Source organism: Malania oleifera, chromosome 13 (assembly GCF_029873635.1).
Source record: "Malania oleifera isolate guangnan ecotype guangnan chromosome 13, ASM2987363v1, whole genome shotgun sequence".
Taxonomy (NCBI): Eukaryota; Viridiplantae; Streptophyta; class Magnoliopsida; order Santalales; family Ximeniaceae; genus Malania; species Malania oleifera.
In genome coordinates, this window is record NC_080429.1 from 72248045 (window position 1) to 72273830 (window position 25786).

The 25786-nt window shown below is 34.7% G+C and overlaps 1 protein-coding gene across 1 annotated transcript; it reads left to right on the forward strand.

The window, feature by feature from the left end:
- Positions 1 to 337: 337 nt before the first annotated feature.
- On the forward strand, positions 338 to 14175 carry LOC131146612 (protein RBL-like). The gene is made up of 5 exons (XM_058096310.1): positions 338 to 711; positions 859 to 957; positions 10931 to 12018; positions 12092 to 12338; positions 13816 to 14175. The coding sequence occupies exons 1-5, from the start codon at positions 693 to 695 to the stop codon at positions 13929 to 13931; spliced, it is 1569 nt and encodes a 522-aa protein (XP_057952293.1). The 5' UTR covers positions 338 to 692; the 3' UTR covers positions 13932 to 14175.
- The last annotated feature ends 11611 nt before the right edge of the window (positions 14176 to 25786 follow it).

Here is a 25786-nt window from a genome sequence, read left to right on the forward strand (position 1 = left end):
TTATCCTAATATAACTAAAATAAAGAAAAATAGAAACTAATCATGCTCAATATTAAAATTTTATTTATTAATTTATTATATATATTTGATTTATCTTCTTGCTTTTCTTAATAATCAAAATAAAAAGCAGATTTTTTGTTTCCCTTTCCTTCATAATTTTCAGTTTCAAAATTTAAAAACTATTTGGAAATTTATTTATTTTTATGTTAGGTTATTAAAAAGTAAGAAAAAAATGAAAAATATATAAATGAATAAAAAAAATATTAATATAACACATAGTTAAATAATTTTTAAAAGTTTTATATTATATTAAAGTAATTTAAAAAAAATAAATTTCATTCTTATTATTTTTTTTGGGCCTTTTACTAGAACGAAACTTTTGATCAAACGCATCCTAAATGATTTCCCTTCTCAATGGTTGAGACACGTATGAAAAAGATCGGATGGGGAACGTAAGAAGCGCAAAAAATTCGGGTACGCCAAAGCATCCAACCCACCATGTTGAATCAGATAGCTCGATCCTCCCCGCCGACCGCCATTGCCAAAGCAATATCGATCATGGGTTCTTGCTGGTGCCAGACTGCCATTACGCCTGTGCTGACGCAGAATTGAAACCTCAGACGACGGAGAGAGTGGCAGAGACCGAGAGAGGGAGAGAGACTTTGTAGGGAGACGAGAGGAGAAGGTTCTTCATGAACGTCTCAATAATAGGTTTGCTTCTCTCTCTCTCTCTCTCTCTCGCACACACGCACATACATTCGGCTTTTTTGTGTATTTGCTTTCTGGGTTGGTGAAGCTTTGCGCAAGGCTTTCGCGAAGAAAGTTTCATTTTTTTTTAACTCGTTTTTGTTCGTGAAGATCCACTGCAGGGAGACTTCCCCGAAGTGATAGAGGAGTATTTAGAACATGGACTCATGAAATGCGTTGCCTTTAATCGCCGAGGGACGCTTCTTGCCGGTAAGGCGGTAATGACAACACTTATCCGTCGCCCAATCACGCATTTTTTGCTGTTTTTCTATTTGATTTTCGTCCCATCACTAACACATTTCGAAATTTTCAGTTATTTTTTCTTTTGCTTTTGGCCATTACTTAAGAATCTCATACTGGGAAACTTACAATTTTTTTTTTTTTTTTTAAGGTAATGTAGCTAAGTTGGGTACTGTAAATATGTGATTTTGGTATGTTAGTATACCACTCAATGTTTGTTACTTGGCTACAAATTTAGAGCAAATTATAATGAATTTATTTCAGTTAGCTACTTCGTAGCAGGGAACTGAGGCCTTGGAATTGGAGTTGGAGGCATTATATTCCAACAAACGTTGGATTGAATTTATATTTCCAAAATTTATGAAAACATTTCCACAGTAAGCAAGATTTTCATTTTCTGCAGAGCCAAGCTTTGAAACCAAAGCTGGTTCTGCAAAACCAAACCACGTCCATGCTGTCGTTTATTTTTTTTTTATTTAAATTTTGGCTGCTTATTTATGTTATAATTTGGGTTGTAAAATGCTGGTAATTTGTGTTATATATTTCAACCGATAACTTGTGTTAGATTTTCAAAATTTGAATGCAGATATTAATTTTCTAGGGATCTCTTGTCTTATTAAAAAAAATGCACGGATATTAGTTAATTCCACAAAAAGGATTTAAATGGGTGTTATTTTCTGCAGAGCCAAGCTTTGAAACCAAAGCTGGTTCTGCAAAGCCAAACCACCTCCATGCTGTTGTTTATTTTTTTATTTAAATTTTGACTGCCAATTTATGTTAATCTACTTATCTGTTAAAATTTTGGTTGTAAATGCTGTTAATTTGTGTTATATTTAAGCTGTTAAGTTGTGTTACATTTTTAAAAATTTTGAAAACATTTGCTACTTTTTTAGGGAATTTTTGTCCACCTACTTTTAAAAAAAAGAGGAATTTTTTACTGACAAAATTACACTGTTTGCACTCACTAGTAAATACGCTGTGTGCGTTGCAAGTTATTGCAGGTGAATGATTTTGAGTAATATATTTAAATAATTTTTCATATATTTTAGATTTTGTTTAAAGAATTGATAATTTATTATGATGCTTACGCTTATATATTAAGGTATGGATGCTCAAAGTTATTTATAGGAATGTATATGTTTTTACAACTTTAAAATTGCCTATTACCTAATATAGATATGAAGACATGAGAAATCTTAAAAATGTAGGAAGCAAGACAATAAATACTACACATAAATTAAAATATTTGAATATATTAAGTTTGATGCATGCTAAAATTTATTGGTGACTTGAGCAGCCTTTTGGTTTCTCTTTGGGAGACCTCTTAATGATAGAGAGATGGTGGAATTGTCATCTTTGTTATCTTTTTGAATGGGAGTAACTATTTTTTGGGAGGGATGTTCGGTTTTGATCTTTGGATTAGTCAAGAGTGTATTCTTGCAAATCTTTTTTTTGACTTTTTGATCCATTCCAGCTCTTCATTTCCGCTCTATCATACTATTTGGAAGGCCAAGGCTCCCCTAAAAATTAAGGCTTTCACTCGGTTGGTTGTGTGCTTAATAAGATAAATACTAATAACCTGCTGCAAATTAGGAGACCTTTGAAGGTTCTCTCTCCTGATGTATTTGTGCTCTGTTACAAGAACTCTGAGATAGCTTCTCACCTTCTTTTGCACTGTGAATTAGCTTGGAGGATTTGGAATAATCTTTTTGGTATTATGGGAGAGAGCTGGGTTTGTCCTTCTTCAGTGGAAGACTTGTTTGCCATCTCTTTTGCAGGCTTTGGTCTAAGGAAGGATAGGGCAGGCATTATGGAAGTTTTGTACTTATGCAGTTTTATGGGGAATATGGATGGAGCATAATGCTTGGATATTTTCTGGGAAAAAACCAAATTGGGTGTTGGTTTGGGAAAAAATCCAATACTTGACCTCACCGTGGTGTGTCAGTTATGGATTTTTTAGAGGGGCAAGTTTTCAGGAGTTATGAAGAGATTGGATGAACATGCTGACTTGTTGATCTATTTTCTCTTTGTTGTTTTTAATTGTTTATTTCTGTTTTTCTCAGTTTTTCTAGGGATATGTCACATTCTCCCTTTGTAAACTCACTCTATTAAAAAATCTTTTTTTGTTATAAATAAAAATGACTATTAAAATTTATACAACACTCCTTATAAATTATCTAATGAATACATATGCTTCTTCCGCTTCTGTTTTTATTATGCTTTTGTAATGCCAGTCTTGGATCATTTTCCTATTTATTTTGGATTCATCTAGTGTTGGGTGGGGTCTATTCCATTCCATTTTGTTTCTTTTTTTTTTTGAAAGTATGTGGCTTTCTCATCCTTCTTTCCTGTCTTTTGTAAAGGAATCTTGGGGTAATTGCTCTTGTGAGGCTTGGAACTTGGGAGGCTTTTGAATTAATGGAGAGCTGGACAACTTTAAAGTTAGCTTTGAAAAGTTGGAATAGGAAATTCTTTGGTGACATTTGGATCAGGAAGTCGGCTGTTTTGAAGGAGACAGAAGAATAATCATCTGGAGGAAATAGGGTGGCATTTATTATTTAGGAAGATTTAGCTCAGAGAAGAATGTCTCTTAAGAATAATTTTGAGTCTTTTTAGCTGAAGAAGGAGATGAATTGGAGACAAATGTTTAGGTTCAGATGGGCTGAATGGCGGTTGTAATACTAGTGTTTTTCACAAAATAATTACTGTCAGATGCAGGGGGAATGTGATTAGAGAACTGGCATCTGATGAGGGTGTTGTTGTTAGGAATTCCGCTGTCATTGTTGAGGAGATCATTGGGATCTTTAGAAAATCTCTGGGGAGGGTTACACTTGTCATCCTATGATTGAAGGATCGAATTGTTGTCGCACTAGCGTCCCATTTTTGGTGATTTTTGGTTGGAAGGACTTTTTGAGGAGGATAAGGTTAAATGTGCGATGTTAAGCATGGATTAGGGGAAACTACCAGGCTGGATTGGTTTAAGTTAGCCTTTTTTTTTTTTTTGGTATTTCAAAGAATTGTTGTGTGGTTAAGGTTTACTTCTTGATGGTTTTTCAGGAGTTTGATGCTAATGAGACTATACCTGTTAGGATCGGAGGAGCCTATGGGTGGGCTTGATACACATGGGTGAACACCAACTTGATCCAAAAGGTTAAATCTATTGGGTCTTGGGCCCGATCATGTATATAAGCACCCATGGTCTACTCTAATTTTCCAATGTGGGACAAACTCATAAGTGGAATTCTCAACAATCTCCCCCTCACTTGTGAGTTCCAACCGCTCTCCCTTGAACAGAAACCATCTCCCTTATGGGAGTAAGCCCAATTTCCCAACAGTTGCTTAAGTGGGCCTTACCACTGGCGTCTTACGTGCCTTAAATTGCATTCCACGTGCCTTCGAACCAATCCTACCTCCCACATCTTGACCCTATTAGAATCCATCTTAGGACTAGATGATCCTTATTGGCCTCGGTTACACACTTGGTTCTCCAACTATTAGCACGTCAGGAGAATTAGCTTCACGTCTCGACTTTTATGATGTTGCTCGCCCAGAGTTACGAACCATCGGCTCTGATACTACTTGTTAGGACCCTGTGAGCAACTAGAAAAATGTGACACGAGAAATTTAACGTGGTTCGGTCAAGATCGACCTACATCCACGGAGCACACCACAAAATTCACTATTCGCCGGAAAAATACAACTCTCACTCTCTCTCTCTCCCTCTCTTCCTCCTCTCTTTCTTCTCTCTGCTCTTTGAGCTTCTCTTGTGTACATATTACATTTCTCAGCTCTTTATTTATAGGGCTGATATTTAAATCACAATTAAATACATTAAATTACAAATGGAAGGTTTCATCTATCAAGATAAAATCAAGATAAATGGACCGCATTTCCAACTCAGCTCCAGCTCCTGGCTGTCTCCTGGCTCTAGCTACAACAATACCTAAGAGCATGAATTTGAGTTTTATCATCTTTGTTCCCGATAAGGATGGCCCTGTTATGGTTTGTGATTTATGAGTTTGTGGAGGATGTTAAGAGGAATAAAGCATAGTTTAATCTTTAAGATGGAGTCTGAGAAGGCATGTGACAGGGATAGTTGGCTTTTCTGTGTAGAGTTTTAGATAGGAAGGATTTTGGGTCAAAGTGGCTAGGATGGACTAGGGTTGTCTTTTCATCACCTCGTTTTCTATAATTATTAATGGTGAACCTGAGACTTGGTTTTCAGCCTCTAAGGGTCAAAGGCTCTGGCTAACAGGATTAAGGAGGTCTAGGGAGTACAATTTCTTGTTCCCAGGTGGCTTTTGTGGGAGTTATATATATTTTAGATGCAGTTTGCGCCTAATGAGATTGTGGAGGATGTTAGGAGGAACAAAAAGCATAGTTTAATATTTAAGATGGAGTCTGAGAAGGCATGTGACATGGTTAATTGGCTTTTCTGTGCAAGGTTTTAGATAGGAAGGATTTTGGGGTCAGAGTAGCTAGGATGGACTCGGGTTGTCTTTCATTATCTCATTTTCTATAATTATTGATGGTGAACCTAAGACATGGTTTTCAGCTTCTATAGGTGTGAGACAGGGGATCCTTTATACCCTTTTTCTCTTAACTTTAGTTAATAATGTGTTGGGTAGGATGACTAAGGTGGCCATCAATGGGGGTTTTGTTCAGGGTATTGCTATAGGTCCAGATGGAATGATCGTCTTACATTTGTTGTCTGCTGAAGATGCTTCTTTTGTTTTTGTCAGATGATATGATGTCTCTCTGTGTAGTATTTTCACCATTCTACTGGGTTTGTGTTAGGTTTAGAGCTTAAGATTAATTCAGTTAAGTGTGGATAGCTGCTTTAATCTGAATCTAGAGATGATTTCAGCATGTGTCTCTCTTATGGCTTATGGGATCTACCATAGACTTTGACTTATTTAAGAGTTCCTTTAGGCGAGAATCCTTGGTTTGAGAGGTTTTGGGATCCGATGATCACTAAAGTGTCTAAATGACTAGGTGGGTGATGGCTGCACTCTTTTTCTTGGGAGGTCACATTACTTTAGTTCAAGTGTGTCTTTCTTTGATTCTCTGTATTTTCTATCTTTGTTTAAGATTCGGATGAGGGTTGCTGATAGAGTAGAGAGAATTATTTGAGAAGAAAGTTTTTCTTTGCTTGGGAGTTGGTGAGTGGAAAGATCACCTTGTCAGTCAATCAAGCTCTAGTGGCAAAATTGGGTTGGGAGATCTTAACTGGATCAGGGAAATTATGTGCGAGGCAGTTGAGCAAAATACTGCACCCAATGATTGTTCCTGCTACCAAAAAATTATCAGATTCTTTTGTTTGGAAAGTAAGTGCCAGGAAGCTGTTGGGAGAAAGATTCCTGTTTAAACCATAGGTGATTGTTCCAAAATCAACATATAGACTTGACCTTGGGTACCCGGCTTACAAGGGTTCAAGGTGCAACCAAGACCAAACTCTGAAGAGCTGCCAATCTGGGTCACCAAGTTATTACAGAAAATTGAAGGTGGAATATTAGCAGACTTCAGGAATGTATGGAGGATGAAGATATCTACCAAATCCAGAAAATCTACTTTCGTATAGTGGGTGGAGAGGATTGTTGGAGCTGAATTCCAGATTAGAAAAGTAAGCTCTCCGTCAAATCTGCTTATTTAGTGGATCAAGCAATTTGATTCAGAATTGACACAAATAAAAAGAAATTCTGGGTCAGTCTTTGGAAATTAAAATTAACTTCAGACTTAATTCATGCTTTGGATAGTAGCCTCAAATGCTATTCCAGTCAAAGCTCTATTAGGAGAGAGAAGTTCCATGTGGCCAATCAAGTTTGTTCCCTCTGTCACCTGGTAGTAGAAGGATGCAGGTCATCTGTTCATCCTTTGTCAATTACCAGAGATGGTGTGGTTTGCTAAGTGGGGTTGTGGTTTACAGTTATTCTTATGTCTCAAACCTGGGAACTAAGAAACATAGTAGTGTTCCAAAATGAAAAGATTAATCCTGATCTCAGTTTGAACCTGATTCTTTTCAGTCTATGCTGAATTTGTTGATGCTTACACTGCCAGATTCTGGTGCCCTTAAACCTCAAGCTAAAGACCCTGCTGTTTATGACCCTCTCTCCTGTGGTTTGGATTAAAATATATTTTGATGTGGCCTTTAATATCAATGGAAGTTGTGCCGCATGTGTAGCTTGTGATACCATGGAAGCTCTCATTCTTTCTGCAACCAAGTTGATCCTCCCTGACGAACCTGGGCAAGGTGAGGCTCTAGCAGCTCTAATGGCTGCGTCAATGGTGGAGAAATCAGGGGATGGTTGTGGAAGGAAGCACTGAGTTAGTTGTAAAGAGTCTTGCAAAAGACTGGACCCCTCCCCCTCCTGATTCTGCGTAGCATAGCTGTTAGTCACAAGGGAATGTTGCCAGCTGTGTCTTATTGTAGCTTGGGTTTCACAAATGCCTGTGGAAATTCATTTTGCAGGTAAACTTATTTCTTCTTTCTTGTACCAAAATGTAAAGTGGGAGGTGGTTGTTGGGTTCGTCCTTAGAAGGACCTCTGGCTTGAGGAATTATGTTTCTTGGTTGCCTTTCTTTGTATCTTTGATCTTGCTTTGCGTCCTGATTGATATATTTCTTTGTTCCTCATTATTGATAGTACTGTTGTTGCTTGAGATTTTCAGTTTTCTAGGAATCTTAATGATATGAAGATAGAGGTGCTTTCCTCACTCCAGAGTTTGTTGGATTCTTTTTGGTATTCTCATTGCGTAGATGTTGGGATTTGGTGTTCCAATACTGTTTAGTGTTTTTATTTTAAGTCTTTTTGTTCTCATCTAAACTGGTTCCTCTTGCCAATCAAGGGCGGGAAGCTAAAATTCCTTCAAATGTAAAGGCTTTTGGTGCATGCAGTGGTTGTTAATAGGGTTCATATTGAATTGAATGCCATACATGTCTTTGTCCATCTCTTTCTTGCTGTGTATATCATGTGTTATGCTATGCTAATAGTGAGGATCATGCTCATTTATTTCTTCGTTACTATGTCACTTGGTGCTTATGGATCAAACTTTTCAGTTTGTTGGGAGAGTGTTGGGTTTGTCCTCATTCTTTGGAGGCATTTATCTTCTTTGATTTTAATGGCTTTAAGAGGCAAAAGAATTTGAGGATTTTGTGGCAGTGTGCAGTCTTTGTAGTTATGCAGTAATTTGGTTGGGGGGAGAAATGGCTGGATTTTTTGAGATCATGCTTCATCTATAGCTTACTTACCAATTTTCTGGTGTAATACTTTTCCCCCTTTTTGGGGACACTGTTATAATTATTGATATTATTGTTTTAAAATAATAATAATTGTTATTATTATTATCTGTCATCGTCATCGTCATCGTCATCGTCGTTTTGATTTAAACATGAGTTGTAAGCCTCCTTATCTGTAGGCGAGAGTGTTCTTCTCCTGATGTGCATACATAATTTCTGAGTGTTATTCTCCTGATGTGCATATATAATTTTGTTTTTATGTGCACCCATTTATCATCATCATCATTATTAGTAGTAGTTGTAGTAGTAGTTGCTGTTGCTGTTGTCTTAGTCATGATTTAAACATGGTACTGTAAGCCTTCTTATTCAGCAAGGTTAGGTGATTTTTGTGCTCAATTTTGTAACTTAAGTTTGCTCTGAAATTATTCCAGGTGTTGTTTGGTTTATGTTTTATGTATCTTTTTCCCGATTATATTTTTCCTGCAACAATATTTCTGTCATTATCTAACATCATTTCTTTGATTGCTGGTGTTTTTATGTGATCTCAATTGCTGGCATGATTTCATTCATATGTTTTCACAATCCACCTCATTTATCATAGTTTCTAGTGATTCTCCTTTGGATGTTGTAGCTCAATTTCTTGCTTGTTAATTTACTGAAGGAAAGAAGTCTTGTCTTCTTCTCATGGAATATAGGAGAGACACTTTTTGCTTCTCTGTCTCTCTCCCTCTATTGTTTAACTTTTCCGTTTCCAATAATATAATCCTTCTCTGTGAAGCTCTTGCATAAATGAGGTTTCTTTTTGCTTTACCTTTTTGAAATTGCTTATGTACTATACTTGAGGTCCAATAATTGAGCTCATGAGAAAGCAGATACGAGATCATCTGATTATATCGGTGTAAAATTGACATAAGGGTAATCTGATCATATTGATGTTTGCAGGATACTCTTGGTTATTCTATATGAAGGTTAAGTTAATACCCTTGATACACACATGCATGCTCTCACAGACAGATTATTTTTGTGACCAGATCACCTGAAGTTACCATTTTATTGTTAATGGGTCTGTTTAATGAATAATTTATCACAAGTTGATTTGTGTGCCCATGTTTATGAGTCTAAAATTGCATTCTATGTTTGCACTTTTTCTTTTTCTCCTTCTCTATGTTAAGTAATTTTTATCTTTAGTATTATAGGGGGAGAGGCTAGGATTTCATCAAACTAAATATCTTCATTTAAAAATTTTATTCTAAAAGCTTAATGGCCTTGCAATCAACTTTGTTACATGGTAAAAGAAGTAGCTTTATTCAAATTCATCTACTTGTAGTCGCTTGTTTCTTCTGTTTCATTCCTTTTCTTGCCTCCTCAATAGTTCCACATGCAATGCACCTACAAACCTAGTCAGCATAAAAATAATTGTTGAAAGTAGATATGTTTTATAAAAACAGTTTCATTTTTAAATGCATTTACATATCTGATTAAGTTTAGGTTTAGAATTTAGGATAAGTATAAGGGCATTTGATTCCATGAAATATATATGTTTCATATTCAAAGAGTTCTTAATCTTTCAAATCAATGGATTAATTAATGTTTTAGGTTTCTTAAATGCAACAAACATGAATTAGAGCTTTAGAAAAGTAGTAACTTTGCAGAAAATTATACATAGTTTAATATTCATTTATCTTATAATCTGTGCTTGGAAATATTGTTGTTTAAATTGTGTTATATGTGATTGTTAGTTTTAGCTTGTAGGAATGTGTTTGAATGTTTATTGTTGTGTATCTAACTGAAATATTCTTATTTAGTATTTCATATCAGTGGCTGAATCTATATTTTATACATTTTAAAAAATTCAATAAAAAATAAATAGAAGCTTTAAAAGAGAGTAGTATAGTTGTGGACAAATTCAAATAGTTTATTGTTCATTTATCTACTCTGTTCATTTTGTTATTATTAATTGTGTTATGTCTTAGCTTAATTTTTTTTCTGACGTGCTTTTTTTTTTGTGCCTGAGTTACCGTTTCAATTTTGGCATTTCCTTGTATACCAATTCTTCCTTTCATATATACTTCTGATGATTATTATGGGTGTGTGTGTGTGTTAATAATATTTGGTTTATATTTGCTTCCAAATGACTATTCTTTCAAATCAATTAAGTTATTAATTTTTAAAATTTCAGTGATTCCCTGGAAATTGATTTGGTGTTATAATGTGTCATATTTTTTTTTTAATGTATTTATAGTTATTTATTGAAAACTATTTTAGAAGATGTCTTGTGACAGAGGACCACCATAATCATTTAGGCCTCCTATTTGGCACTTACATTTTAGGTGTAGATTGAGGAAATTAGGATGCATGCATTATATCTTGTTTTTGTTTTTCTTTTCTGATATGCTGAGGTTAATGTGTAATCATGTGTTTTAGTTAACCGTACAGTATAAGTACATTTGGTAGTTGAATGTTGGAGTTAATTTTCCAATTGCAAAGCAGAATTTCCCTGGTATTTATCTCTTTCCTTACATATAGTATCTTGTTCCTTCTCCTTCCATCTCTCTCTCTCTCTCTCTCTCCTGCTGCTATACTCCAATCCCATTCTCTTGAAACGGAATGTGGTTATGAGGTTTTGCAGAAGATTGCTGTTTTTTCCTGTTGTCGTTTAGGCTGTAGCTGCCCTTTGTTTGATGCTTCCTGTGATTATTCTTTTCAGCTGGTTGTTCTGATGGAAGTTGCATTGTCTGGGATTTTGAGACGAGGGGTATTGCTAAGGAGCTTCGAGATAAAGACTGCAATGCAATCATTACAAGTGTTTGTTGGTCAAAATATGGCCATCGTATACTTGTGTCTGCTGCTGACAAGTCATTAACACTTTGGGATGTTGTCAATGGGGAGAAGATAGCTCGTACAACCCTGCAGCAAGCCCCACTACAAGCTCGTCTGCATCCTTGTTCATCTACTCCATCCCTCTGTCTGGCATGCTCACTGTCATCCGCTCCCATGATTGTTGACTTGAACACAGGAAGTACAACAGTGCTTCCAGTTTCTGTTTCTGATGCGGGTGCTGGATTACCCCTTCCTCCTCGAAACAAATTCTCAGATGGCTCTCTTCCTTTCACTCCAACTGCTGCATGCTTCAACAAGCATGGAGATTTGGTCTATGTGGGAAACTCTAAAGGAGAAATACTTATAATAGATTACAGAAGCATACAAGTGTGTGGCATAGTTTCAATTTCTGGTGCTGCTGTGATAAAAAACATTGCCTTCAGCCGGAATGGACAGTATCTTCTAACAAATTCAAATGACCGAACGATCAGGATCTATGAGAACCTTCTGCCTTTGAAAGGTGAACTTGGTGCCCTCGGTGAACTAAACATGACCTTTGTTGGGCTAGATGGGGTTGAGAAGTTAAAATCTGTTGGATCAAAGTGCTTGGCACTTTTCCGAGAGTTTCAAGATTCAATCACCAAAATGCATTGGAAAGCACCCTGTTTCAGTGGTGATGGTGAATGGATTGTTGGTGGTTCTGCTAGCAAAGGACAACACAAAATCTACATATGGGATAGGGCTGGGCATCTTGTTAAAATCCTTGAAGGTCCTAAGGAAGCCTTGATTGATCTAGCATGGCATCCTGTTCACCCAATTGTTGTTTCGGTCTCCCTAACTGGTTTGGTCTATATTTGGGCAAAAGATTATACTGAGAACTGGAGTGCATTTGCTCCGGACTTCAAAGAACTTGATGAAAATGAGGAGTATGTAGAGCAAGAAGATGAATTTGATCTAATGCCTGAAACTGCAAAGGTCAAAGAATAAAAACTGTCCTAGTAGATTTTCTATTTATTTCCTTGTTTCTAAAATGTTTGTATGCTTGCAGGTGAAAGAATCAGATGTCAATGAGGATGATGAAGTTGATGTTGTGACGGTGGAGAAGGATTCTGCTTTCAGTGATTCAGATATGTCTCAGGAAGAATTGTGCTTCTTACCAGCTATTCCTTTCCCTGATGTTCCCGAGCAAAAGGACAAGTGTGTAGGAAGTTCTTCAAGGTTGGTCAATAGCAGTCATTCAGAAGGTGCAAGACAAAATGGGCGAGCAATGAACCATGCTTCAAGTCCAGTCGAAGGTAAATTTAGCTTGGGTGTATCATTTTAGTGAGTTGCAAATATCTGAAGTTAATAACTTCCTACAGGTGTTTATATTATAGGTATGCAAGCATTCTTGTGTCATATCAACAACTTGGTTGAGAAGCACACTGATTTGGAACCTTTATCAAAATTTTCCTAATAATTAACCTTTTGCCTGGCACCCCAAAAGTAGTATAATGAGAATTTGATAACTATGGTGATATTGGTGGTGCAGCCGTATTGGTAGCAGATGGTCACATTTCTACCCATAAAAAATATCGAAATATGGTGAACGAGTTTTAATCTGGAAAATTTGTATAAAATAAATTATTCTACCTGGAAAAATCAATAGCCAAATGAAAAGATCTAAGCTTAATATTTCCCATTTCTATCTGGGAAAAAAACTTAAAAATTTCCACAATCTTCTGGGGAATAGGAAAAAGGAGGAAAAAGATTAAGGAAACTCGGAAGATGAAAAAACAATGTTAATTGATCAACTGAGTTCTAGTATTGATTGGATTGACTTAAATTTGAGTGATGATGATTTGGTCCTCATATGCATCTCCTGCTTCCACCACAAAATAGTTGGCTTTCAGCCTACATTGTCAACTTTAGAACTACGCCCAGAACACAACCAAAAGCAACCTGCTCATATTTTCAAATGGGTCCTATTCATGCTCAAGCCAAGTTGCGCCTGTAGTCTCATTTTGCATGTGCCAAGTCAGAACCTGACCCTTTATAGCTTGCTATGCAACTTTTGAATAGGTGGCCATTGCATCTGATCATGTGAAGTGAAAGTGAACATCTGGCAAACAAAATCCTATATATCCAACTGGATTATTTTTTAGCCCAGGGGATTTTATAGGTAGATTTCATACATATGATGAGTGCAATTGCTTGGGATTACCCTGGTGGAATCATTGCACTCCATCATGTCAGAAAGAAGAGGGGGAGGGATGAAGGAGAAAGTGAGGCATCCTGGAAGCTTCATTCCAAAATTACGTACTGAAAACAACTTCAAGTTGTGTGCAGGAATTGTTTAGTGAAACAGATGAAAAGCAATTGCTTTTCATTTCGCATTATTAACTAACCTTCATTCAGAAAATTATGGAAATGGTATCCTTTGATTTGATCTTTGGTGCCAGTTGAGAGCATGAAGTCAACTCTACCCATGGTTGCTATAGAGAATACTCTATTACCACATAATACTTGAAAAATAAAATGGCATTGCTTTGAATCTCTGAACTGATCATAAGCATTATATGAAATGGTCCTTGTCAGGTCTTTGCAAAGAACATAATGAACTAACCTTAGATGTCATATAAACAGAACAGTTTTTTGTTTTTTCAATTTTTTTGTTAGTCTTTTAAATTTCATTTCTAATGCACATCCACAAGCCCCATTTAATTGTTTTTCACTTTGAAAGCTTTGTGTTGATATTCTGCTGTTCCTGTTGGTGATTTTACACCCTTGCAGCATTAAATAATTCTGTCATGGACGAAACTGAAGGGGCACAATTGAAACGAAGGCGGAAACTATCAGAGAAAGGATTGGACTTGCAGTCAGAGATCAGGAAACCCTTAAGAAGATGAAATCTTCTGATTAATTGGAAAAAAATTTAAAACAGATCTGTAGTTGAACAGGATAGATGACATTGGTGTATTTGTCATGTTCACCGCAGCAAAACCTTGTATTTATAGAATTTATTCTTCTGGAAGAACCTGTTGAACTATTTATATTATTCGAAAAGATGCAGGCTAATTATGGTGTTGGCTGAATTGAACCTGAGAAAATGTTTTGGGGATAAGTTTTTTAAGTAGTTTTATCTGTAACAAATGCCCCTTGTTATGCTGCTGCTGTTCTTATCTTAACACTGATGGGCTGGCATTTCCTTTTCTGAGATTGGATTTTGCCACAAGCCAGTTGGAACATGATGAAATGGATTCCCGTGGAAAATTGATTCTTTTGTTGGAGTCTCAGTGTTTGGGGTTGGGATAAGGGATGCGGGTTTTTTTTTTTTTTTTTTGGGAAAGAGCCGGAAATCACTCACATAGCGGTTCCGTCCTAAGTTTATTTTTAACGGTCATGTTGTGCTGTCCTAAGGTTCCATGGAGATTGCACGGAATTAGAATTTTAGGGCTTGTTTGGTATTGCTGGTGTTTTCTATTTTTTTTTTTTTGTTTCTCTATAGTAAAAAAAAAAATAGATTATAAAAGTATATTTTTGTTTCTGGTGCTATTTTTAGCTATTTGTCAAAAAATTTAAAAACTATATTTTATAGTATTAGGTGGTTTTCCCAACTTGTAGTCAGAAATTTTAAAATTTAGAAATAGTTTTTTTTTTTGTATTAAATTATTCATTCTATATGCTTCTAAATTAAAATCAAAATTAAGTAATCATATGAATTCAAATATAATTAAAAGAAAAATATACATAAATTTTTTAAAAAATAATAATAAAGCCAATCACAAAATATTTTACTATTTTTCAATTGTCATGTCTAATAAAATTTTATTATAAAGTAAAATTTGAAAGTTGAACAATTAAGTAAAATGGTTGTAGTAAAATTTATTTTTATTATAATAATTTTTTAATGTGTATTATTTGTTATTTTATTATTTTAATCATGTTTTTTTTTATAAAATTTTTATTTAAAGATGAAAATGAGCATTTATTTATTTAAGCTTTAATTTGTATTACTTTTATAAATGTTAGTCAAACAGGTTGCTAATCTCTAGTTTTTAGTTTCTATTTCTGATTTTTGATTTTTGTTTTTAATTTTTATTTCTCTAAATTTTGATAGTGATACCAAACGACCTTTTAGTAATTACACTTGGGATTTTGAAGGAGAGGGGATTGGGAATTGTGGAGAAGTCGAGAGAGAAAAAGACGAGTATTAAGAGAGAGCGAGGAAGATTTAATATAATACAAAATGTGGATAAAAAAAGAGGTTAGTGGAGAACGTAAAGGGAAAGAAGTGAACCTATAAGAGGAAAGAGAAACTTTAAGAGGAGAGGAACAAGTGAACAAGAAAAAAGGAGAGAAGAGGAAGTTTTTGATTTAAGTTCAAAACACGCTATTAGGTTATGTTTGAGTCATGTAATGAAATGAGGTGGCAATGAAATAAATTGTATTGAAATATATATAATTTATAAAAAAAGTTGTAAGTCCAAAAACTCGTGTATCTAATCTCAATTTTACAATGAATCTTTGAATAAGTATTCACACACTATTGCATATGAATCAACAAAAATTTTTGCATTGTCTTTTGCTTTATGATTATAATAATTTTTCTTTTATAAGTTATCAAAATCCCATGATATGATTATTTTATATTTGGTAATAGATATTTTTCAAACTGAACATAATATATAAGTTTTATCAACCTTGCTCGGCTTCAATGATTGCTTGGAAGTTTGCAAATTGTTATGCTATCATTTTCTCTTTGTGGATCATTAGAGATATTTGGTCACTACAATATGATGGTTGGACCAACGCTATTGCAACCACCTTATGGCAACCATCACGTATGTCTTCTATTTATTGGTGAATCTCAAATCTTTTGTAAAGGAACTATTCCTCACAAGTTTTTCTCTTCATGAATTAATGACATAGATTTTTCTGTTTCTTTTAGCATATTGTGTTTAAGACTGATGGAATGCTTGTGCCAATGCATCTTCACCAATCCTTTGTAGCTACATTGCTCACATATACGATTCAGTTTCTTCCATATTTCCCATCTTCAACATCATTTCCTTTAGTTTGGTTATTTATTTCTTAGCTTCAGCTGTCTTACAGTTTTCCTAAGGTTTGTTGGTTTTATTTTCATGTTGTTGTTGCTCAGATTCATCAACAAGCCTCTCCTTGCTACCATCAAACTTTGCACTTGTTCTACAATCTAGAAGAGAATTCCTCAAATAACCTTTCCAATTGATCTTGAGCCCTGAGTGGGCTAGCCATGGAAGAGCTTTGGTGTCAGGTCTAGTTAGGCAATTGTCTTATCCTAGTCCAATAGGCCAGGTAGCCTTTATACAGGGTCTCAATATCTTACCAAAGTCTCAAATTTTAAGACAGGGGATTCACCATTCCTTTGAAATTTTCAAGAAAAATAGGGCCAAAGACATACGTATGGAGTGTTTGGAAAGGGGAATTTATTTTGATAAAATGATCCTCCTTAAATTTTTGTCTTCATTTGCTTTTCATCAACAAAAAAGAATTCATTTAAAGGCATCAAGGGGAAGCCACTAAAGTAAATACAATAAAAAAGAAGTCATCTACACTGTAGGGTGTTAATATATTTGGGAATTACATGAATTTCATTTAAAAGCAATCAACTATGCCAATTAGAAACAGTAACAATAATCTTTGACAACATAAAGGGGAGTTGCTGATTTTTTGGAAGCTCTCTTGTTTCTTTCCCTCCACACACCAAAAGATGGCAAGGAAAATAAAAGATCTTTCCTCCTTTGTTTTCTTAAGTCAATACCTTTCCAAGCTCATAACTCATCTTTCATTGTTCCACAGTGACCTACTGCTACCTAATTAGAGAAGTAGCCTAGGTTTCACTAGTTCAAGAGCAATGCATGAGGATGTCCTTATGTAATACCTTAATCATATTTACTTGGGTTAGATTCTTTGTTTGCCCTACTGTTGCAGTATTTATATTATGGCTAAGTAGGGTGTAGGAGCCCAAGGCCTTTAAATCATATATGGGTTTATTATTATTTCTAATGGGCAAGAAAAGGTGAGATTAAAGGTGTACTCCCAAGAGGGGGTGAATTGGGATTATAAAATTTTTCTTTACAAAACTTTAATTAAGTATTACCCTCTTCAAATTAATTTGCTACAATCACACAAACAAAATTTCTAATCAGCGGTCGTACTATACCAATCGGAAGTCCTAGGTATATATGAATATAATATGATTTCACAATTCAAATTCAAATCTCAACACATCAATAGATAATCAGTATTCAAGATTAGTTATCTTTTCATTATTTATCACTGAAAATATCAATATATAATTTCATAAGATTAATTTTAAGTACCTTGCAATTTTCCTTCAATGAAATAACCAATTTCACAAGATTTACCTCAACTGTGCTATTTAGAAATTCATGATTTACTTTGAATTTTCAATCCAACAAATACAATCAATATAGTTCCTTGATTCAAAGATATTCAAAATCAGTATTCTAGTAAATTCTCAATATCCAACAAGTTCTCAACAATTAAATAAGCATACACATAGATTATATACTTGTAAGAATGTAAAAAGGTTAAGGGAAGAAGAGTAGAACACTAGATTTTTTACAATGTTCGGCCAACGGCCTATGTCCTTGCCTCAAGCAACACGCTGTGAGGATTCCCTTTCCCAAATTTGTTATTAGGTGAAGTAAAGTCTTTCTCCGTTCAAGGTGGGGATCCCTCTCTAACAAGAACAACCCTCTTGTTAGGCAATAATTCAACAATCCTGAATTGTCAAAAATAGAAACAAGAAACAAACTTTCTTCGTATAATGAAATACTCTCAAAAGAGTTGATTTGTACAATGTTAGAATCAATATACTTCAATCAAAATCAATAAAGAGATTGAAACTCAAAATAGTATCACCAAGGTAATGATTTAAGAGTGAAGAAATCGAGAGATTGAATCATAATTTCAATTGAAACTTCAACAAGGGCACAACAACTCTTTCAAAAACTTTTAGCAATATAATTTTAGGAATATGATTCATGTGTGTGTTGTATGCTTTGATAATTTGTGAAATTATCAAGTATATGTAGAGTAATAAAGTTTCTTACCATTTTCCCCAAGTTTTCTCTAAGTTTGGAAGCCAAGAAGTCGTTTGTGGAAACTTTAACATCGTTATTTAAAAGTTATAACATGTACTTCAGTCAACTAAGGCCCAAGGGTTAGTTGCCTAATCTTTTTAAATTTAGCATATTTTGAAAACCAGTGCTGAGTCAGTCGATTGGACTTTAAGGGGTCAGTCGCCTGCTCCAATTTTGTTTGCTTATAAACAATTAAAGCAACATGCCAGTCGCTTGATGATAAACTGCTTGCTACTTCTTTGTTTTTCAAATTTTGGTTTCAAAACTTAGCTTTAAACTAGTAAAACGTATTTGAGATTTTATGAAAATATTTTTCATGATTTAAAAACAAGTCTCTAAGTCAATGATATTTCCTAAGAGTTTCAAACATCCATATTGAAATTGTGAAGTACTTACATGAGACTTTTATAAAATAAAACTTTCTAAGCACTAAGTCTTCATGCTTTACCTTCCATTTTGTGTCCATCTTTAACTCTTTCTTCAATATGCTTTAACGTCATCATTACTCATGACTTCAAGCACTAGCTTCATTCAAGCTCTTCAAACACTCGAACTTGATCTTATGAAAACATTTGAGCCCTGAAACTTTACTTAAACAAATGTGTTAAGTATTCATGATTTGTTATCATCAAAACGAGATTAAGCCTTATTAGGCCAACAATCTCCCCTTTTTTGATGATGACAAATAAAGAGCAAAAGTGAGTAAGCCTTAATAAGACTCCCCTTTACAATAAGCATAGTCTTAACAAGATTTTTAGAGTAATAAGATTGCATATCAGAATTCATATAAACTTTTAGCAATGAACATATATCATGACATCCACATTTATCAAATATAACTCCCCTTAAATGAATTATACGCCATATTCAATAAAATTTGAATTTCATTCATGAAGTTTAGTTTAAATCATGTATAGTGTGAAGCTAATATCATTATCTAATGTCATCTCATCATGATCAGATTTCATCATGCTCATATTTTCATTGTAATTGCTAGTTGTTCAATTTCTCGAATTTCATGCTCATTTTTCCCGAAACTTCTCTCCTTTTTGACATCAATCAAAAAGAGAAGGAGAACAAGAATAGCATGCAAATTTGAAAGCATTTATCCATCAGAATAGTCAAAATAGATCATTCATCATGCACGATAAGATAGCCAATAAGCACCAAAATAGCATGTGAAAACCATAAAAGCATAAGAAAAAAAAAATAAAAAAGTAGTGTCAAATGCAAATATTACAATCCAAGATTGTTCATTTAACGAAAACAACTATGCATCATCTGCACCATCAGTATCAATCCATTCCTCATCATCATCATCTTCATCTTCTTCTTGATTGTCATCCGAGCTTGTCTCCATAGGATCCTTGCCTCGTGAAGAAGATGAATCAACCATATATTGTTCAATCAGTCCAAGCCGTTGGTCAAGAGAAGTATAACTCGACTGAAGCGAGCTAAAACTAGTATGCACTCCATCACGAAGACCAATCATCTGCTACTGATAGGCTACAAACCAGGAAGGAGTATCATCTGCTGGAGGAGCAACTTGCTGTGGTTCAGGATCTTGATGAGGTGCTCAACATGTACGCCTACCTTTTTGAAACCAACCTTAGTCATGTCGTTCATACCCTATTTGCTTAATCGTAGTAGAAGAAAATATATCATCATGGGTTCGCTTGATAAACAAAGTGAATAGTGTGGTTACGCCAAGATGGTCAAAAATTATATTTAGAATTCCTCTATAAGGAAAAATTACTCTACGAGTTTCTTCTCTCAAAATCATCCAATTCAGAATTAAGTTTGGCAAGTCAAGCTTTTTCCTTTTTAGCAGGCACCACATTACAAAACAATCTAGATAGGAAACATGGTCATGTGATCCTATCCTAGGCAAAATGTTGTAAGTGATGAGTTTTTTTAGAATTTGAGCTTGTAGGTTCAGCTGATTATATAGTGGAGGATAACCAAAATAAACAGGAGCTTTAGTCATAACCAGAGGTAGAAATTCCTCAAGGGTAAAATCTTGAGCCATAATCCATGATTAGTGAAGAGGTGGACACTCAAATTCTCCATTACTGATTCTTAGTCTAGCAGCTAAGGTTTGGGGAGTAATTGCAAAAGATTGTCCATGACCTAGGTGGAGGTCACAATTTCCCCTATGATAAAATTTGCATAAAAAAGCTTAACTAAGTTAGGATGCATTCCTTTGGCTTGATAAGTTATAAAACCTTCCCAACCTAATGCATGGAACAATGGAAAAATGGTGGGAAAGTCATCTCTAAAGAATGTAGTATCTGAGACCTTACTGAAGATGGGTTCAGTAGATCGAAGATGGTCCCAATAGAGTTGCTTGGCATAGGGTGTCATTAGCCATTTCTAGATATTGGTGCTGTCATCTTTCCTAGAGGTAGAACCATGATTCACCGTTTACTTTGTTCTTGGCATGACTTTGGAGAAAATGAATGGCGAAATCCTTGAAAATAAAGTGGAAATGAAGTAGAAGGATGTATTTCAAAGATTAATCGGAAGAAATTTTGTGTGGGATCACTTGTGACCAAAGGAGAAGGCCTTTAGGAGAGTGGAGAAACAGGGTCAGGAGACCGAAGGGTGAAAAGTTAGGGTTTTTATGAACAGTACATATATATATATATATACCGTCGTGGGTTAGTCGACTATGCTTGAAGAGTCATCCATCTGACCTATGTATTTCTTCAAAATTTTATAAGTCAATAGCAAGTTAGTCAACTATGCCTTAAAGAGTCAGTCACCTGACGAGCCTGAATCCTGAAAAACTAGAAGGTCAGAGAGTTCCTAATCGATTGAGAATAAGTTGTCAGTCGCCTAACCTTCAGTATTTTGACTTACTTGCTTTTCTAATTCGAACACTCATCCTTGGTAACTTTTCTTTTTCAAATTACTTCTCTACTGTGCAATAAGCCTAATTTCGTCTGATTGAGATGAATCTATCCTTTGAACGAGGTTTTGTAAAAATGTCAGCCCATTGATCATATGTATTTACAAACTTAAGTATGATATCTTCTTCTTGCATATGATCTCTTAAAAAGTGATGTCTAATGTCGATATGCTTGGTCCTAGAATGAGAGATAGGATTTTTGAAAATATTGATGGTGCTGTTATTATCACATTTAATTGGTACAGTCAAATATTCCAAATTGAAATCTTTTAACTGTTGTTTCATATTAAGAGTTTGTGCACAACAGCCACCTGCTACCATGTACTTTTCTTTTGCAATGGATAATGTCATGAAATTCTGTTTCTTGGAGAACCAAGATACCAGAGATCGTCCTAGAAAGTGGCAAGTGCCACTCATACTTTTTTGATCAATTTTACATCTTGCATAATCAGCATCCGAATAGCTAATCATCTTGAAGCATGTATCTTTAGGATACCATAGACCTAAGTGTGATTTTAGGTGTAATCCCAAGAGGAGGGGGGGGGGGTGAATTGGGTATTTAAAAATATTTAATTCTCTTAATCCCTAATTGTTAAAACCCAACCACACAAGCACAAGTTTGGAGATACACAGATTTCAGTATTACACAACCTAATAGATTCAAGCTATGTATATCTCATACAATTCAGAATCACCCAATCGATCTCAAGTGCAAGAAATATTTAATACATACACAATAGGTAGATTTGAAATAAATAACCAAACGCAAGCAGAAAGAAAATGAGATAAGGGAAGAAAGATGCAAACTCCATAATTTACGAGGTTCAGCCAAACCTAGCCTACTTCCTCGCCTTGGGCAAACTACCAAAGGATGCTTCTAATTCGCTCCTTAAACTGGGAGGAAGCTTCCCGTTACAATCCGATACTTCCACGAGGCGTAGCTACCACTTTACAATCCATTGCTTACGTGAGGCATAGCTTCCTCACCACGGTTCACACACCGAACTGCAAATACAATAGAGATAAGAAATAAATTTGCATACAATTGGATGCTTCTCAACAAGCTTATGTGTACAAGTGAAAACCTAAACATTCTCTCAAGATATAACTTGAAGCTTAATGGAGTGAATGTAATGTTCTCAATAAAATTTGTGCAATAAAATAATGTATGATCTTTGTATAAAACAATGTATATGAAAAGTTGCTCCCAAGATCTAAACCTTATTCAATATTCTTCCAAAAAATGATTTCTCAAAAATATGTGTATTGGAGATCCTAGGGTTTGCTCTTAAATAGCTTTTGAAAAAATAAGATAATATGAAATCTTTGAATAAAAAATATGAAAGTGAATACTTTCAAAGATTCAAGCCTTAGTAAAAAACTTTTTCCCAAAATATTTTTTAGGCAATGGATATATGGAAAACTAGGGTTCTTACTCCCCAATAAAGATTTTAAACAAAGTGAATAGGAGAGTAGATACACGTTGAAAATAAGATTGAATGCATACACAAAACTTTACCAAGCCTCAAAACCTCAAGATCAATGATGCTTTGCAAGATGATGTGAGTGGATGCTCTTGAATGTTGAAAATACGTGTAGAGAATGCCCAAAAGCGTTTGAGTGTGATAGAATAGAGGCAAAAGGTATATCCCAATGCTTTTATGGTTTTTAGGGTTAATATTTATAGGCATGGTAGGCATTAGCCGTTTTCTACCTATTGGATCAATAATAAATATTTTATATTAAAAAATTCTAACCGTTGAGCACTGGAGCGTTAGGTTTGCCTAATAGACTTGTCGACAAGTTGACACACTAGTCGAGGAGTGTCCTTCACTCGATCATCGACGAAACTAGGGCACTAGTCGATGAGTTTTTGACTGAGAATATTGAGGTCTTGACATTTTCTCCTTGATGAGGACAGACATTAGTCGAAGAGTGACCTTTATGTGTTTGTCGACCAGACCATGGCACTAGTCGATGAGTACCCTATTTTTTAGCCCTATTAGCCTTCGAAAATGTTAAATCAACCTAGGATAAGTGTATATACATTTCCATGAAATGCATGAGTCCTAGGGTCAGTCTATTCATCATTTTGAGCTTCCTATCATATCTTATGAGACATGTAAATACAAATAAGACTAGATACAAATGCAATTGAAAAACTGAATTATCTTCATCATTTTGCTCTTCTACTTCCATGGAATGAGCCAAGCCGTATAGGCTTCATGTTCCTTATGGCTTCCATAGCATCCTTACCATCCGTGCGTGCTAAGTAAAGATATTATTCAAAAGCTCAATGCAAAGGTAAGATTCTATGTGATTTGTCATTATCAAAATGAGATTGGATTCATAGAGTCAACATTCTCCCCCTTTTTGATTATGACAAATATACGAGCAAAAATTTGGGTTTTGCCTAAAAAGGCTCCCCCTAAGAATATGCATGATTAAAAAAATATTGCAATGTAATCCAAACATATTGTAGAATGAAGACAATTAAAATTTTCAAAAAAAATAAAATAAAATGATTTTAAATAGTTTACTCTCCCCCAAGTTTTTTACTCATGATTTATGCCTAAATTTTGCTAGGATATTTCTCCCCCTTTTGACATAAACAAAAATGGCTAAAGTAAAAAGATATAAGCATTTAAAAGAATCTTTTGCTTAGAGAAATTTACTTTTTGAAAAAAACATAATTGTTTTGGAAAAAAAAATTTCATGTTGAGTACAAAAGAATATTTCAATCAACATTGAGACAAGCATGCAAACAATTCAATTCAGTATTCATGCTTTTATCAAGATGCATCAAATCTTCATAAAGGAGTTTAAATATGTAGTTCATTATATGAAAATGCTTAATTTTTAGAGCCAAAGTATTTTCAAGTTAAGTTGCTCCCTCTCAGTTATGCACTTCAATTCATTTTATCTCTAACTAACTTCTTGACTATGCATTAAGCCTAATTCACATCTAATTTGGATAAACCTATCCTCCTGAAGTGGTTTCATGAATATATCACTCCATTGCTCATCTGTGCACACAAACTCAAGTGTCGCATCCCTTTTTTGCACATAGTCACGAATAAAGTGATGTTTAATCTCTATGTGCTTAGTTCATAAGTGTGATAAGGGGTTCTTTGAGATATTTATTGCACTAGTGTTATCACATTTTATGGAAATCATGTCATAGTGCAATCCATAATCCATGAGTTGTTGCTTCATGTAGAGCGTTTGATCACAACAATTCCCAGTCGCTATATATTCAGTCTTGGCTATGGATAGTACAACCGAGTTCTATTTTTTGGAGAACCAAGAAACTAGAGATTGTCCTAAAAAGTGACAAGTGTCGCTCGTGCTCTTTTTATCTACTTTACTACCGGCAAATTCAGTATCAGAGTAACTGACAATCTCAAAAGAAGTGTACTTAGGATACCATAATCTTAGTTCAATAGTCCAAATAAGGTATCTAAGTATTCTTTTGACTGCTAATAAGTGTGACTCTTTAGGTGCGACCTGAAATATTGCACACATGCATACACTAAACATAATATCAGGTCTGCTAGTAGTCAGGTATAACAGGCTACCAATCATGCCACAGTCGAGCTTAATATCTATCAGTATACCTTGCTTATCTTCATCTAATTTTGTGGAAGAACTCATAGGTGTTCCTAAAATTTTACTATCTTCCATATTGAACTTCTTGAGCAAGTCTCTAATATATTTTGATTGGTTTATAAAATTCCATGTTTGGCCTGTTTTACCTGAATTCCTAAGAAGAAATTAAGTTCATCCATCATGCACATTTCGAATTCATTTTGCATACATTTGGCAAACTCATTACACAACTCTTTATTTGTTGCTCCAAAAATGATGTCATCTACATATATCTACACTAGTAGCATGTTATCATTTATAACTTTTATGAAGAATGTTGTGTCTATCTTCCCTCTAATAAACCCATTATTTAGCATAAAACCACTTAACCTTTCATACCAAACTCTAGGAGCTTGCTTCAATCCATACAAGGCCTTAGACAATTTATAAATATGATTTGGGAATTTGTGGTTTTTGAATCTTGGAAGTTGTTCAACATATGCTTCCTCATTTATATAGCCATTTAGAAATGTTCTTTTAACATCTATTTGATATAATTTGAAGTTCTTAAAAGCAACATATGCTAATAACATTCGAATGAATTCCATCCTAACTACAGGTGCATGGGTTTCCTTAAAATCTATACCTTCCTCCTGGTTGTACCCTTGAACTACTAGTCTAGCATTGTTTCTTATTACTATCCCAATTTTCATCTTTCTTGTTCATATAAACCTATTTAGTTCCAATAACAGTCTGATCATTAGGTTTAGGAGCCAAGGTCCAGACTTTGTTCCTCTCAAATTGGTTTAACTCTTCCTATATAGTTAGCATCCAAGATTCATCCTCAATTGTTTCATTTACATTTTTAGGCTCCTCTTGTGATAGGAATGCAAAGTTGCTAACCATATTTCTAAGTGATGATCGAATAGTTACTACGCGTGATGGTTCACCTATAATTTAATCTATGGGGTGATTCCTTACAAATTTCCATTCCCTAGGTAGTTAATATACCTCACTCTTTACTTGTTTATCCTTAGTAGGAGTTTCTTTAATTTTAGTGCTCTTATTTGCATTATTTTCAATGGATAATTTTTTTAATCCCTTTCTTATCTCA